Source organism: Chinchilla lanigera, unplaced genomic scaffold, assembly GCF_000276665.1.
Source record: "Chinchilla lanigera isolate Chin_1 unplaced genomic scaffold, ChiLan1.0 scaffold00064, whole genome shotgun sequence".
Lineage (NCBI taxonomy): Eukaryota > Metazoa > Chordata > Mammalia > Rodentia > Chinchillidae > Chinchilla > Chinchilla lanigera.
The window spans coordinates 7,443,631-7,460,918 of record NW_004955465.1 but is presented as its reverse complement, the minus strand read 5'-3'; the positions used below and the strand labels follow the sequence as shown (position 1 = coordinate 7,460,918).

The 17,288-nt window shown below is 40.0% G+C and overlaps 1 protein-coding gene across 1 annotated transcript in view; it reads right to left on the bottom strand.

Moving 5' to 3' along the window:
- The window catches only part of F13a1 (coagulation factor XIII, A1 polypeptide), a 173,249-nt gene extending 156,448 nt beyond the window's left edge, over positions 1–16,801 (bottom strand). The window contains exons 1-3 of the mRNA XM_013521833.1: positions 16,733–16,801; positions 15,237–15,384; positions 4,392–4,580 (exon numbers count right to left, since the gene is read on the bottom strand). Coding sequence (XP_013377287.1) covers positions 4,392–4,580; positions 15,237–15,366 — 319 coding nt within the window. The 5' untranslated portion in view covers positions 15,367–15,384; positions 16,733–16,801. The remainder of the gene's footprint in view (positions 1–4,391; positions 4,581–15,236; positions 15,385–16,732) is intronic.
- Positions 16,802–17,288: the final 487 nt, after the last annotated feature.

Below are 17,288 nucleotides of genomic sequence, written 5' to 3'. Positions count from 1 at the left end.
GAAAGAAAGAAGGAAGGAAGGAAAAAACATGATTAGAAGGAAGAATCACATATTAAAAATTCCCATGATGGAAGTTTTGGGAACACCAACAAAGCAACACATAAAGTGTGAACATATCCTGACTTATATACAGTCACAGGAAAATAGAACAGAGCTATAACAAAACAATGAATATAAACTAGAAGCTACTAAGTGTAAAGTTATTTTTCTATAACTTTAATATAACAACAGCTTTCTCTAAGCAATGGTTAGGTTCCTTAAAAGTAGTAATGTTTGATTCATCTCATTGTGATGATGCTATAGAGGAGATATTTGAAAAGATTCTCTTATTATTTACTGTATTTATAATAAATAAAAAGTGATAACACTTTACAAAGTGTTATCTTTTCTGTTTCTTAAACCAATATTTTCACGTTTTGGGTTTTCTGATACTGAGGAGCACTTGCATATACAAACCTTGTACGTAATTTCATTTCCAGTTTATATTGGATATTTGTCTTTTCTCATTATAGCAATTTCATTTAAAACCTAATTTCCATGGCTTTCTTTGGTCCTATTGAGATGAGTACTGCATTTTAAGAGAGTTATTTCTGAGCCCCAGTGAGTGTTCAACAATGTTTTCCCCTACCTGCTTTCAGCACTGTTGCAGTGTGAAAGCTGAGATTGTCCTGTAACTTCCTGAGACACATGAGATACAGAAAGGACATCAATCAAGACAATTCCCCATTGCTGGTCCTTTAAGTCCCACCTGCACTTGGCTTCTCATATACTGAATAACAAAATGTGGAATTCTGCCATTTTTCTTTTCTTGTATGTACAACAAATTTGGAAGTAGAAAGTTCCACAGTGTAATGCTATAATGTCCATTCATAAAGCTATACTCTGAAAGTACACATCACGGTTATAAGAAGTAATAAAATGCACGTTGGTTTAAGAAATGTGTGGGTTTTTATCTTACAAGTAAGATTTAGCGTGCTTTGTCTTCCTTTTTACTGATGAGTAAAAGTTATACTATTTCTTTGGTTTAAGGAAAGACTTCATATGCTCACTGTGGTGGATGTTGCAGTGTGTGCCCCAGAATAGCCCCATATTGTGAATGTTGGAAGTTAACAGTTCTCATTCATTGCCTTGAAATGAGGCAACTCTTCCGAAGCAGTCCAGCTCCAGAGTTAGCATTGGAGTCCACTGAGACCTTTGTTGCCTTGTTATTCAACTCCTCCCTTCACCAGGCACCAACTCCTTCTTTCCCTCCCTCTAAGATACGAATCCTGAGAACATTCTTCGGTAAAATCTCACACAAACATACTTCTCAAAGTTTGTTTCCTAGGAACTTAACCTAAGACACTCATCATTTTCCCTGACACTACCATGGCAAAAGAAAAAGAAATACCCTTTCAGTTGCAGCAGAGCTGTGGACAGAATTTCACATGGGTGTCAGATGATATGCACGAAGTACAGGGTATTCATCATATTATAAACATAACAAGGGTCTTTAAATAAAGTCTTGCCTTTGTGCTGAAATATACATGCACACACACATTGTACACTTTTCACATACATCAACAAAAGTATAGTTTTTTCCAAATTTTTGCCAGCCTGATAGATATTACTTTGATTTGCTTCTCTATTTGAGCATGTTTTCATATAATTATAAGCTGTTCAGGTTTTTTCTTTTGTTACTTGTCTTTATGTTCTTTGCATATTTCTGTTGCCAAATTGTATGTGTCTGGATGAGCTTTACTTTCTAGGTTAACTCTTTAACTGTGACCTAGGTTTTGATTAATTTTCCAGATCTAACTTTTGTCCATTGAATTCTTTAGGAATGTATTTTGTCATGTATTCAGATTTGGTCATTTGGTCATATTTATAGCCTTTTGTGGTATTTTGATGTGTTTATACAGTTTTCTTTATAGTTTCAAAGCTTATAATCTTAGCTGTCTGATTCATATTCTCACAATTTGTTTTATAAGACTTTTATGCTTTATATTATATTTATTCTGTCTGAAATTTATTATTATATATGATATACAATAGAGGTCAATTTTTAAATTTTCTTCCAGTTGGAGAATCAGTTGTTCTGGCATCATTTATTTTTTTAAGAAGCAAACAAGCAAAATATCCCACATATGTTCCTTACTGTATGAAATCTACCACTGCATTAACTTCCCTTACATTCTGAAACCTATTTCTGGATTCTGTGTTGTGTCTCTTATGGTTCAGATCTAAAATGTCCCCCACAAGTCTCATGTGCTCAAAGGTGGGGCTTTACAAAAGATTAGTTGATGATGGGGGCACTATACTCATCAGTGAACCAATTCATTAATGAGTTCATAACAAAATGTGCTGTTAGGAGGAAGGGTTTGTTCTTGTCTCTTCCCTTTTTTGGCTGCCAAATGCTGAGTAGCTCTCCCCTTCCAGTTTCTTATCCACACCATTTCTGCCTTGGAGCCAGTTAATCACAGACTAAACCCTCTAAAACCGGGAGTCAAAGTAAACATCCCCTTCTTTAGGTTGCTGGGCTCAGGTATTTTACCCTAGTGATGGAAAAATTAACTAATACATTGCACTACTAAATATTTTTGTAGTGTCCTAATAGCTGTTACTCATTAAAACACTCCTATTGTTTATTATTTCTTTGTATAGTTTTGTGGTTATTATTGCATAATTGTTCTTTCAAGTGAACTTGTTTATTTTATACAAAACTAAAACTAAAAACCAAAACCCTCAAATTGCCATTTATAATCATAAATATATTAAATTTATTTATTAATATTGGAAGGATTTTATATTGATAATAATTATATATATTTATAGGGTACAATGTGATTTTTGTGATATGTATACAAATTGTGAAATTACTAAATCAAGCCAGTTAGTGTAACTATTATCTCCCATGCTCATCATTTCCTTGTAATGAGAATATTAAAAATCTACTTTTTAGCAGTTTCAAAAAGTTTTACTATTACTACTAACTAGTTATGATTCTGCACATAACACTCATTCTACTACCTCATTGAAATTCTATACCCTTTGATCAACATTGTGAGTGACTTAAAAATATTGAAACTTCTCATCTAAGAACATGTTTGTGCTTTCATTAATTACTTATGTCACCTATGGATATTGAATAACTACTTCATATAAGTTTTGCATCTTAGTTTTGAATATTTAGTTTGGTCTTTTATGGTTTGGTGAAAATTACATATGATATGTTTTCTCTATTTGTATTTGTAAGATGTTAATTTTTATGTTTTTCTTTTCTATCTAACCATCTTATAAAATTTTACTGATTTTATGCTTTCTCTCTTTAATCTGGTAAGTTTTATACAAATACAATCATAAGATCAGCAAAATATGCAGTTTTATCTCATATTTTTCCATATTCATAACAGCTATTTCTCTCCTATTGTTCATTTTCTTAAAGTTTTACAGCAATACTTTAAGAAAAGTAGTGACAATATATTTTCTTGTCTATTTTCTGATTATAATTAAATTTGTTAACATTTTTCCACTTAAATTGTTGCTTTGGGAGTAAATAATCTTTGTTATTATAATGGAAGAACTTCCTTCTACTTTTGTTTTACTTAAACTCTATAGAAATATTTGCTGAATTTTATCATGTCCCTTTCAATCACCATTGTCATGATTGCCTAATTTTAAAATTTTCTTTAAGTTGTGAAAGACAAGGTGGGCAAGTGTCCTTACACTGAGCTACCCTTGCTTTTCTGTAAATTTCTTCCTTGATACTCTTGTAAATTCCTAGTGAAATCATTATCAAAATATCTCAAATGTTAATATCTACTACTTAATAAAAGGGCTCTGTGATCAAATTAATTGGAGAATTATTGGACCAAATAAAGTTAAATGTTACTTCCCAGAACCTTTGAAACTAATATGAATTGTCAATCGTTAAGAGGAGATTATAAAACAAAGTATCTGCTGAACTTTATTGGACCACCTATTTTTCATGACTGGTCCCATGGGACTACATTAAAGCTGAACACATTTGTATATGCATAAGTGGAGGTTGATGCTCCGATTTGCAAATATTTTCAGCACACAAAAGCAATTAAGTCATGGTGGTAAATTAAAAGTCTTAACTATGGGATGCCAAAACCAAAACCTTGGAGAAAAATAATTTAAACTGACATTTCCTACCAACTGTACTTATTTTTGTTATGCTAGATTTTTTGCTAAAGTAGACTCAAATTATTGATATTTGACATGATGCAGACCCATGTTAGAATAAAGATTGATCCAGGGGCTAGATGTAATCCCAGGTCCAGCAGTGTTAAACATGATGCTAGGAAGTAATGCAGCCACACCTGTACCCACCCCACTCTGTAAGCTGACCCATGGTATCAGGATGGGGGCTTGCCCTTTGCACTCACCGATGACATATTCCACCCTGAAGAGGTCCTTCCTTGGGTCATATGGACGATCGAAGTCAATCTGGACGTAGAAAGACTGCCCTCTCCGGACAATCAACTTGTTGTTGTCATACTTGTCAGTGTGGTGATCGATCTTGTTGCTGTCCCATTTCTCTTTGAATAAGTGAACATCTGTGACAGTAAGGTAGTCTGAACATGGAGAAAATTGAAGGAAACCATTAAGCAACTTTGGTTTAAACACAAGCTCAAAAGTCAAAAGATTATTTTTCCTGAAGATGGAAGGAGTAATGTCTGTTGAATTGAACTGTATATGGGGAAGGAGGAAACAGATGATTTGTGAGTCAGCCTCTTGTGACATTATTGCTTTGGAAGAGAGCTTTTAAAAAAAACCTTTTCTGTCCCATCATCTCATTTCAGATCATAGGATACTCACTTGGGGAGAGACAGATGCCTGTCTTACAGATCTAGACACACAGAAGCAAGGGCCAGAGTTCGAGTTTTCAGATTCTTAGCCTCATGCTGGTTTTTGTTATGTTAGTCTCTTCTCATCATGACTGTACCTCCCGATGGGACACAGTCACTGTCAATTTTCAATGTGACAAAGCCTCAAAGGGTTGCTCTAAGGACAAAGTTGGCCGTTAATCCAAAATCCTCTTACTTTAGGAAAGGTCAAATGTTCTCTCTTTTTGTAATTCTAAAAGTAGATCTGGTCCCTCAAAGACAGGAGAAGAAACTTGTCTGAAGAGAGGAAACTACCATTTCTATGTGATAAGTATGATTTGTACAGGGAGAAAGCAACCTTGCTTTTCTTAACTACTCTATGACCCATCTGGATGTCAAACTCTGGTATGTTTCATGCCATAATTTATAGGCTTTTCCTCTGCCTTTTGGAATCAGGAGTGTACATTCTGTAATGCATTTGCTAGTCATTTAATTTTGAATATGTTGCTTAAACTCATTTTTTCATTATAAAATAAGGACTCCAACATTTATTTTACAGACAAACATGTTCTGTAACAGCAATGTGCAGGAAATGACATAGAGGAAAGGGACATGAGATGACATGGATAAAAGGAGCTAGGAAGAATCTGATGCATGATAGCCCTGAATAGAGTTTAGCTTCCATGCTACTACTTTTGCAATCTTTTCTGTGAATGATTCCTTTATAGGAGGGTAACAGTACCTGTCTACACTATAGTTTAGCAGACAGAATCTGAAGACTGATTTCTGTATGTGTATTTAGAGTTCTACAGGGGTATTGTGGAGAGAATGTTGGATGGATGCATGGGGAAACTTGGTCTCCTGCCCTCCTTTCCTGCTCCTGACATGCCTGCTACTTGGTTAGCCTTGAACACGGCAGACACAGTGCTGATAAAGCACAGCTGCTAGGCTTGTACGCACACAGAGAAATCTTTGCTGTTTACATAGGAATACCATGCAAGATCTCTGCTCCCTTGGACCCTATTTTTCCTCATAGGTAAAACCAAAGAATCAGATTCTTTAAGATCCTCTCAAGTCTAGGAAATGCTGACAGTCTTGATAAATTCATCATACAGGCAATACCAAGTCTGACCGTCAGGTCTCCAAGTGACCTAGGTAAGGTACTTCAGCTTCCAGATTGAGTTTTCTCACAGTTAAAATAAGGATTCCAAACCCTTGAGAAATTCTATGAAGACTGAGTGACACACAACACAATGGGTCTGATAAATAGTGGGACTCCAGGTGTAGTATGGCTCATGGAGCCTCAGTTATGATGAAGCCACTTTACATGGTGTGGTGCTCCAAGAGTTACTGTGACTGAGGCACTACAAACAACAGAAAGTGCAAGATACACCTTTATTTTTACCTCATCTCAGAACCCAGTCATATTACATGGTCTCTCTGAAGGGTATTTGCTTTCTATTAATGCTGTGGGCTGAAGTTGACTAATTTTTCTAGACCTCTCTGTTCTGAGCTACCTTCATCCTAAGTTGTCTGGCTTTATTAAGTGTAAGCTTAATAATTAAAGGCCTAGTATTATACAAGCCTAAGAACCAGCCGGAGAAACAAATATCCCAAGTGACACAACTTTGATAATCAGCTCCTCTGGTTCCCCTTATTGGCACAAGGCTTTTTAATAATTTCTTTTTTAAATATCTAAAATCCTAAGTTCTCAAAAATAGGTTTAATTAGTTCTCCATTTATCAGATTCTCATATTGCAGCCTCATGAAATCTCAGGGGCAAAGGTACCTTCGGGGCCATCTGGTAGACCTGACATGTGCTGAGTGAGACCTCTTCATGAAAGCTTAGTACTTGGGCTGCCAGTCTCTTACTGACTGGGGAACTCACTATCTCTCACAGGACAGATGGTGCATATTTAAACAACTCTAGTCCTCTTAAGATGAACATCTGCTTCTTGGTAATTTTTCTTTCTTTTTTTTTTTTTTTTTTTTTTTTTTGATTTTTTTCCAGTACCAGAAATCAAACTCATGACCTTGTGCTTGCCAGCCGGGTGCTGTGCTGCTGAGCTAAATCCCCAGCCCTCCTGGTAATTTTTCTAACCATCAATTTTGGTCATAACTTCTGCATAAGCATAGAATAAGTCTTCTATTCATTTTATCTAGTGCTCTTTGGGTATTTAAATATGACTCTTTGGTGTCCTCTCAGTAAAAGTCTCCATTCCTTCAATGGTTATTTAAGAAATTGGTTCCAAAATTTTTACCTATCACTCTGTTTTGGAGTATATTTCATTTGTCGATTTCTGTCTTGAACTGTTTTCTCTAGAATTAAGTACATTACCCCTGTTGGTTTCTCCAGTAAACTACAACAAGAACATTATATTTTTTAAAAATAAATTATACATTTCTATTATTTCAGCTCGAGATATCATTAGTATCTTTATCACTCAGGTTTTACTGTAGATTTATATTGTGTCTAGTGAAGCAAAACCCTTAAAAATACACTCTAAAGTCATTTTTATCAATAGTTGATTGAAATTCATTTCAGACCCTTACAAGCCACTTGCAATGTTGCTATTTGGTCATATTTGCTTTTGTAATTGTTTTCTTCTTTTCAGTTCAATTTTAAAACCTTACTTGTTTTACTTGTGTTCATATTAAATTTTACTCATTGAACTGATTCATTGTTCGATAATTTTCAAATAATTTTAGACCCTAAATGTGCACTCAATGCAGTTAATATTCTCTCCAGCTTTCTCCTTTAAGACTTCTATAGTTTGCTATTTTATGTTGCTGTCCTAGACAGGGATATAAATATTGAATAGGCAACTGCCTAATGATTGCAAGCTAGGGAAACACACAACAATAGATATTAAAAATGCAAAGATGATTATGATACAGTGTAATGAGTATGCTGATAAAGGAACTATAGAGTACTGGATGGGGGTAACTGGGAGGAGACTGCAGCCCATATTTGGTGGGATGAAGGAAGATTTGTGGGGGAAAGTATGGTATGAGCAATGATCAGTGAGGAGTACATTGTCCACGTGGAAAGGAAGGTGAGGAATAATGCTTTATGCAGAGAACAGGATGTGCAAGACTGAGGCAGGGAAATTCACGGTTATTTGAGGAACTAGAAGATGACTGGCTGGCTGGAGTATAGTAGGTTGGGCCATATTGGAATATGGTAATTGGCCTGGCTTGCTCTTTCAAGCCTGTAGACCATGTGAAGGGATTTGGATTTTAATTGCACTGGGGATTGAAGGATATGAAACAGTATGAATTATTTTCACCATTAGGTTGATAAATGGGAATCTGAACAGCCTCTAGTGACAAGCAGGAAAGAGGCTGCATGGTGTCAGTGCTGCAGGCCAGAAGGCCAGCTAGGAAGCACTTGCTATATTCTGGGTGAGAATGGAAGTAAGTTTAGTCTTCGTATGGAAAATGAATAGCCTGGCTCTGGAGCACTCCCAGGATTTGTCTGCTTTTACTCCTATCTCCCATAAGATACTGTGTCCCCCAAAATGCACATATTAGTTTTACATCTTGGCTTCCCAAGTAGCTTGACCTACTGGGAATGATTAAGTTGGAAGGTATTTCTCTGGTATCTGGTTCTTACCAGTCTGATGGAAATGGAAACCTGAGCCTAGTGAGCCTGGCTAATATCCAGTGAGTTTGGTTAAATTCAGTTCATCCTTGCAGAATGCAGTGCTAGTTCTGTGCAATATTGGTCGGTACTGGAAGTAAGCACCATAGACTAGTTTTGGAAATGCTGACACAGTCAAAGTTAACTAGATTCCAGCCTGCAGCCTTGATGGGAGACTCCTATATTTTGACACATACTGAAAAGCTCCTAGAGGTACAATAGTTCCCACACTTAAATGACCATAGCAAATTTCTTATCTGGAGATTGTATTTTGCAGAATATACTGTGGGAGATGCTTCACTACTTACCAATTGCCCAGCCTCAGGAAAGCTACTTAATCTCTCTCAGCTACTGTTTCCTTTTTATTTTTAATATGGTAATAAAATACCTACCTCACTGAGCACCCATATTCTAGTAAGTTCTCAGTAAGTGATCTTCATTATTATTGTTATTCTTGTTATTATTAGTGTGATTATTCAGAGACATAGAATAGTACGGGGAATAAGAACCCAGGTTTTGGAGCCACAGTGTCTGGACACAAATCCCATCTCTGCCACTTACTCTATATATGACCTTGGACAAATTATATAAAGTTCTTATCTGCTAAATGGAGTTGATGTGATGATTACATGAGAAAATGCACTGAGTAAGTACTCAATAATTGATAGCAATAACAATAACACCAAGTACCCAGCAGACACTCATAGCACCAATGAGTTAAAAAGCAGGTATCTGAAAGGGCGTGGTGGAAGGCTGGAACCTGAGCAATGTGAAGCCACCCTGGAAAGCTTTCCAGAAATTTTCTTTCACCCATTTCTGCAAGCTTAATCAGTTATGTTCCTTGTCTTCTGAGCAGACATGCTTGTTTTGCCTTTTCAGTAATGCTCAAGGTGAATGGAATATTTCTGTCCTCCTCATACTTACATTTCTCTCTTCTTAAAAAAATGTGTGTATTTTCATTAATGGCTTTGTATTTCCTTTACACAGGCAGTGTCACCTCCAGGACTATAAACCTTTTGAGGGCTAGAACATGTCTCAGTCATCTTGTCACTAGACTTGGGGCAATGTGCAATACGTCACAGTGAATGTGCCAATTTTCACTTGAAGAAATGTGAAATCTGAAAATATTCACTTTAAAATGGATTATTCCATGTACCATATGATTAACCATAGGGGTTCTCAAATGTCATTCATCAGACAATTCCACTCTCAAAATATGCAAATTTTAGGACCATCATTATTGTTTGAAATGGTGATGGGAGATGTTAAAATAAGAAAACTTTGGAAAAGAAGTTTTGTTTCACACTGCAATAAAAATGCCATGTCTTCAGAGTAAGATATGTAAAGAGGAAGTAAAAGGGTGTTAAGGAATTCCTTTGGGTATATAAAACCTACTTTTAAAAAACATCTAATAGGTTTTCTTCACAGTGAAATAAACATATTTAGAAAATTTGTTTTGGAAAATGTAGTCTATATTGTTACACCTTTGACAAGGAAAGGAAGCAAACATTTGTGGGAAATCACCATAACATTCCAAATGAGCAAAACCTACTACAACGATAAGTAAAAATTTCTTGTATCATCTCTTAGGAGTCCATTTTAAAACAATCTAAGAAAAACATTGCATTTTACACACTGAAACTTGGGAGAAAAAGACATACATGAAACATGAGTAAGATATGGAAGATTACAGGCTAGAACAAGAGGCCAGAGTTTTAGAGAAATAACATTCTAGCCAGTAGTCAAGCATATAAAACATAAGGAAGGGCTTCACGGGTTGCTCATTGTTTAGAAAGAGAAGAAAATGGCAGCCATGTTGCCCTCTCTTCCATGTAATCTCCTAACAGGTCAGTGGATTTACTAAGTGTATTAGTCTGTTTTTCATTACTGTGAGGAAATACTTGAGCCTGGGTGCTGCCAAAGAGAAGAGGTGCTCTGAATGAAAAGAGAAGCTTGAACTCACAGTTTGGGAACCTATAAGTCCAAACCACATGGTGCAGGCTCTAGCAAGGGCCCCTGGCTGCATCCCTTCACGGCACATGCCATCATGATAGCAGGAGCCGGTGTGAAAGGGAGAGACCACATCACTAGACAGGAAGCCAGAGAACTTTTCAGGCATCTGGCTCAAGCTTTTATAACAGCTCACTCTTGTGAGAACTAACTCAAGGATTCCAAAAGAACTATCCTAATCTCTTTTAAGGGCACAATCCTAATGATCTAAGGACCTCCCACTAGCCCTACCTCTTTAAATTTCTACCATTTTGCATATTGCCACAGAGGGATCAAGCATATTTAGTTCTTATAAAACCAGATGAGACCAAGGACTCTTCAGATGGTTGTAATAAAATAGGAATACAAATATTAAAATACCACAGTGTAGTCTGTGGTCCACTTCACCCAATAGTGCCCTTTTCCAGCCAGTGGGTATTTGGCAGACATATTTTAGGCTGGTGTACTGACTTTTGCTTTGCTTATTAGCCTAATAAGAAATAGCCTCCATTGGAAGAGGTTTCTCATCTCATTGTTCAGACTCCATTCACCACATACAGGAAATGAATTTGTATCTCCCTTTCCCAGCCCTATTCCTGGCAAAATGGAGCAGCTCAATGCTAAGCCACTCTTTTCCTCTTTCTTCATGAGATATTGTGGCTAGAAACTTGGAGGCTTGCTCTTTCAAAGTGACAGCTTTCAAAAACTCTACCTAACACAATTTAGTCTAATTTCAAACACTTCAGAAAATGGATTGTTAAAGAAAAAAAATCTCTCCTCAGGAGCCAGCTGCCTGTCCGTCCTCCTACTCTTTCTCTAATATGAAAAAAGTAGATTATCTTCTCCCTAGGTTGTAAAAATATTCTTCTGAGAATGATTATACCTGTCACAGATGGAATCTTGAAATAAGTTAAATGTTTAGGTTCATATTCAAGGAATTCCCTGGTGTGCTGAATTCTCATGCAATCTTTGGTAATGTGATTACTAAACTGTGGGTATTAATGCTCTCCATGAGGTAGAAGGTTCATTTTTGATGTAAAGAACAATAGGAAAAGTGGCTTTTTCACTTATCTTTGGCACACCTGAATTTTAAAGTACTACAATTAAAATGAAGATATTTTCTTCAGGGGCTAATTTTTTAAACAGTTAACTCTAATGATGTCCCAACCCCTAAAATGTTTAAGAATTTCTCTACTCAGAGAGAGTGAGCTAGCCCAAGAGAAACAAGGCTCACACCTCCTCCATGGGCAAAAATCTCTTTGGGCTACTGCTCCTCCAGCCCTGGGTATCTCCTTTTCTTTACGCCCTCCTCATCACTAGAATTACCTTTATGCAATGCAATTCTGCTGTTTAGAGTCCCTCATGAGTCTCCCCTGTGTATGAAAGTGAAAGTCTTCAATGTCCAGCATAGTGTCCTCCCTGCTGTATTTATTCAGGCTTCTCTTTTTCCTTTTGTGCTGTAGTCACTCTTCAAAACCCAGCATATCTTGTTCCCTCTGCTGAAAATTCTCCTCATCCTGTCCACCTTCTGAGACCCTGCTTGATACCTTCTCATCATTAAATCTTTTCTGCATTCTCTCCTCCACCCCACACTACCAGACACTTTTTCTATTAGTTAGCTGAAATTTGCATCGATCTTGATTGTAGTATTTACCTCACCGAATTACAATGGTCTTTTCTTGGTTTATTTTGTCTACTGGACAGAGAGCTGCTTTAAGGCAGGGACTGACTTCCCTTGGCATCCCCCAGAGAGAGCCTGGAACAGCTGCTGACACATACGTGACAGCCTGTCTGTGTTTCTCTCGAAGGGAATGGAATGGCGAACGGGCCCTTGCCAACATCATTGCTTATTCATGTACTGAATGCAGCTCTTGTTCCTTCAACAACTTTTGACCCCTCTGCACGAAGGAGAGGTTGATTCCTAACTGGTAATCTGTTCATTTGGTTCTGACAAAGAGCAGTAGGAAGGAGGCTGCTCTGAGGGAGGTGACAGATCCCCTTAGCCTCACAAGTAGTAGACTCTACCATCTTTAAATTTTTTATATAGCTAGGCTTGGGTTTTTGTTTGAATTGAAGGTATTAGGCTTGCCAAATAAATATCCAAGTACTGGTGCAAATGATCATTTATTGTTAATAACAGAGTCAAACCAGCCCACAAATACAAAGTTCTCTCCTGCAGCATAAGATTTCCAGCCACACACAACTTGAGACCAGGGAGGTTGGGGGAAGAGTGTTTTAGAAAAAGAGTTTTTTGAGAAACTGATACAAATCCAAACAGGCTGAGGTAATACCAAAGCACTTTTCCTGGCTACACTCGAGCATCCAGAGGAACATTAAGATCTGTAAGATTGTGTGAGGGCAGCAGGTATACTGTGCCTGGCTGACACCAGCCGGTCACCTCAAATATTTCAATTTTTCTTCAGTATCTTGGTGTATATGGGAGGAACCATAAGTGAGTTTGTACATTTTGATATAGATTTTGCTCTAATAAAAGAATTCCTAAGCAAAGATTTCAAAAAGCCACTATTTAAGTACATTATACACGTGAACATATATTACGTGCATCACACACAGTGATGATGATCGCGATTGATCGCCACAGGACGAACCAAAATGAAAACCCTGCCATTTCTCTCGCTTCCTCTTCTTGCCTCTTTGGATTTGTCAGTCAGTTTCACAAGAATGGCTTTTGAGAGGGAAGAACTACTACCCAGGACAGTTGAAGACAGAGTTTGGTTTAGTTAGAGCTTTGTTAGGCTGGAACCAAAGGCAAGCTCCGCCTTGGGTGGGTGACCCCGAAGACAAAAATATTCTTAGAGGCCACCAGTGGCCTCTAGTTGAACTGCAAGATGATGGCTTGAAAACAAAACAAAACGAAACACAAAACAAAGCAAAAAACAGAAGGAGGGGCTCTGCCTTCCTAATCTTGGTCCCTTTGCAGGGGTGACTTAAGGAGCACTTGATATATTTAGTGCCAGATAACCTGGTTTGGAGACAATTAAATAGAAATCTGAATGTACAGAGTAACCTCATTCTCTACTGTGGTATTTTTTTCCTGTCCTATTCATTTGGGACTTTACAGCTATGATTCCTAGGTCCTGTGGCCCCATTCTCATATCCTGTAGCACTTAGCAGATCTGTGTGAAAAATATTAAATGGATGTGTATTTTTGAAATCTGGAACTTGCCATTAATAAGATTATAATGACGCTAGGGATGATGAGTCGTTCAATTTGCAAGTGACTGTGTTCATTCATTCAAATCATTCTACAGATAGTCATTGAAGTCTCAAGTTCCTGTGCCGAGGCCTCCCATGAATACCCCAGAGTGTGACTTGCATTGTGGGCACATGACTGCATGGTCAGTAATGACTGATTCCTTGAAATAATTCAGTTAATTAATTCTCCACTCCAACCCCCAAATAAACAGAGAACCATTTACCTCAGATTTTTAGAAATGAGTGGCTTGCTTAAGTTCCCTGACAGTTTAGATGTCTTATTGGCTCATTTTGTTCAGATATCAGAGGTACGGGGGCCACAGGTTGCACACATTCCCCATGGAGTTCACTGTACACTGGGTTCTTGATCAGTCATATCCTGACCGTACTGAGCTATGCTCATCTGCCCACTGCAAATCAGTGGAGATTACTGGTCATGTGCTGTGGCCTCAAGGTGATCACAGGACTCAGCACTCTGATGCTCAGGACAACTTGTAGCTACTGCTCCCATTTTGCTGATGGGAAAACTGAGTTTTGGGGCACTATGATCACTTGTCCTGGGCTCAGGGGCAGGAAGCTGGGTCTTCTTTCCTCTTAGGGGAAAAGTGCCCCCAAACTCATCTGCAAGGTTTTAACTTGCTGGATTGCTTGGTAATCAACAAATACTGTCTTCTCCCTTTGCTACTGGGAGCCCTGCATCCACCTGGGGCTTTCAGCACTGGACTCATTCTGAAGCAGCTGAATCACATATCACCAGGTGACCATCCTCACCTACTCCACCCTGCGGGTATTTACCCCTCAATGACGTGCAGCACAGAGAGCCCTCAGGACCAAACTTGGATTCTGGTGCATAAATGCTCTGACCAAAAGTACTCCCAGCTAGATGCCATTCAGGGACAGGAGCCTGAATGTCCCTGCCGTGGCTCAAGGGAATGGTAGCTGCTTCACCAAGCCAGCTCTGGCACCTGGACCTTGTCACAGCTGACAGGGCTGAGAGGAGGTCAGCTGGTGGCTTCTGCACCCAGAGCAGGTCCCTCAGGACCAGGCAGAGGCGAGAGGCAGGGAAAGCAACTCACCTGGCCTGCTCCCTAGGCTGCTCTGGAGACAAATAGAGGGCTTCCGTCTCTATTACTGTCAGAATCTGGCACTTCTCGCCAGCTCTGAAATTCACAGCCGTGGACAGAGGAGGGCGGGGGAAGGAAGGAGGTGCAAGCCCGACAAAGAAAAACAGTCACAATATTTTGGAAGTGGAATCTTCCAGCTAGAGAGCATTGTTAAAGTGCAGAGCAGTAGGGCTGGATGAGGCCTCAGTCAATCCAGCACCTTTATTTTGTATAGGAAATAGCTGAGAGGGAAAAAGACAAAATGATTTCCCTGAGGTTACACAATCGGTAAGTGGTAGAATTGGGACAAGGATCCAGCCTCTGGTGCTTTTACAAGAGGAGTTTGGTCTCCTTTCTTTAAGACCAGAGACTGGCAGAGGCATCTTTCTTACCTAGTGCCTGCCTGGGAGGAGATGCCAGCCTGGGCTGTGCCTGACACAGTAATGCTCCTACCTTCCAGGTTGACACCCCGGGGCACCAATCCCAGCAGCTCCTCAGTGGGGCGTTCGTCTTCTGCTGCATTGGAGTTGTTGGGGGGGACTGCTCTCCTGCCCGCAAAGGTGGTCCTGGGATTGTCAGACATTCTCAGCTTTCCAAGGTCCTTGGGGGGAAGCCATGGAAAAGGAATTGAAACGAGTTCCATCTGAGACCAGCATTCAAAAATAGAGAAGCAGACATATCTGTGTGTGATAGCACTTGAGCAACACACTCCGAGCTCTGCATAAATAATAATGGAGAAGTGGTAGGAAGGATTAGTCTAATGATGAAGCACAGCTCCCCAAGGATCTCGGGGAGATTTGGTATTTGTCAAACACATGGAAAGCAAGAGAATGAGGGTTTATTTGAAGAAATGAGCAACTTCATCCATTTTAGAGAGCAAGCTTTTCTCTTCTCCAATACCCTAGAATGAAAGCATCTTACTAAGAGATGGTTATTGCCATATGGATGCACCTATACCCATTTCATGGAGATTTATGGGGCTTAAGTCATTTTTAAGATTAGATTTAGGCAACAATGCCCACATCAGTGTTGTCCTCCAAACCATTTACTTTTGCAGTTTCATTCAGTTGATAGATTTTGAGGGCTACCCTGTGCCAGCTGGGATCTAGGCACTTGGGAGAGATCCATCAGGGTACAGGACAGGGATCTCTGCTAAGAGAGCTTAAAGTCTAGTGGGGTTAGGGAGGAGCATGACAAGGATCATAAGGAAATTCAACCGGGTGTGAGGAGGTAGGAGCTGTGCTGGAGAAAGAACCTCCTGGAGCAGAAGCTGGAGAGAGAGATTAGGTGGTGGGGTGGAGGCCACTGCAATTGTAAGTCTATAATAGCCTGTTCTCTAACTTGCTTGGTTGGTGGTACCAACAGGGCCCTGTGGCATTCTGCTCCTTCAGTGCAGGCCAGGGGCCAGTTAAAACACCACACACCTTACAGTTGCGCACAATGAGTGCTTGTGGACTACCCAGCCAAGTGAAGGCAGACTCTGTTTCGGGCAGTGAGTGCCTGGATCCGCCAATCACAACGCCTGGCAGTGTGGAACCAGGCACACCTTCTAAAAACAAAGTGTTATCCTGATAGAGTCAATTAGACTAGACTGTTCTGAAACGTGGGGGAATAGCAACGAGGCTGAGAAGCACAGAATTTGCTCAGGTCAAGAACTATAACCATTTTACCGAAGGTAAAGACCAGAAGGTCGTGGATGGAGACAAGGCTGCTGGAGGGTTAAGGTCCAGTGGATCTCCATGAATGCCTGTCAGCATATTTGCAGACAGTCTTCTCCTGGCAGCTAAGGGGTGAACGGTGAGAACATGATTTAAGAATGGACAGAGGCAGGAAAAATCAGCCCTGGAAAAACAGCAAAGGCGGGGTTATTAGGGGCAGACAGGGCTTGAGGGAGAGGAGTGAAGAGCAGGACAGAAGACTATTGGAGAAGGAGCAGGTAAAGGTGTTACCTGGGGTTTCCAGGTGCCAGTCAGATACAGCAGGTGCAGACCTCCCCAGGAGGAGTGCCGGAGGGCAGCGGGCACCCAACCCTGAGGTCAGGGAAGGGGTTGGAAGCAGGAAGCTCCTGCTTTGGGGTAGGGGAGGGTTAAGCGCAGGAGGCGAGCCAAACAGTCCTTCCTGGCTCTCCTCCATCCCCCAAGCCTTTGTGTGCCCGAGGAAAGGGGCCCTGTCCTTTGGGTGAGCCTCCACACACTCCCTCCGTGGCCTGCTTAGCAAGCAACACTTTCCTGGTGGCTTTGCAGAGTACTGAGCAGACCCGCTCAGAAGTGGGGCTAAGCAGCGCAAAGTTAGGGGCGAAGAAATGGAGTCAGAGAAGTGGGGCTGCCTCTGTCCCGCTCCGTGGCCCTCTAGCAGCCACCTGAGGCTCCCCGGGGAACCCCGATGCAGGGGTGCCCAGTCCTGGGGCGTGCAATGCTACCAGGCAGCCGCTTACCTGTACGCTCCAGCCAAGGGGCTTGGGCTGCTTTGTGAGTCTGTGAACTTCCTCAGAAGGACACAGGAAAA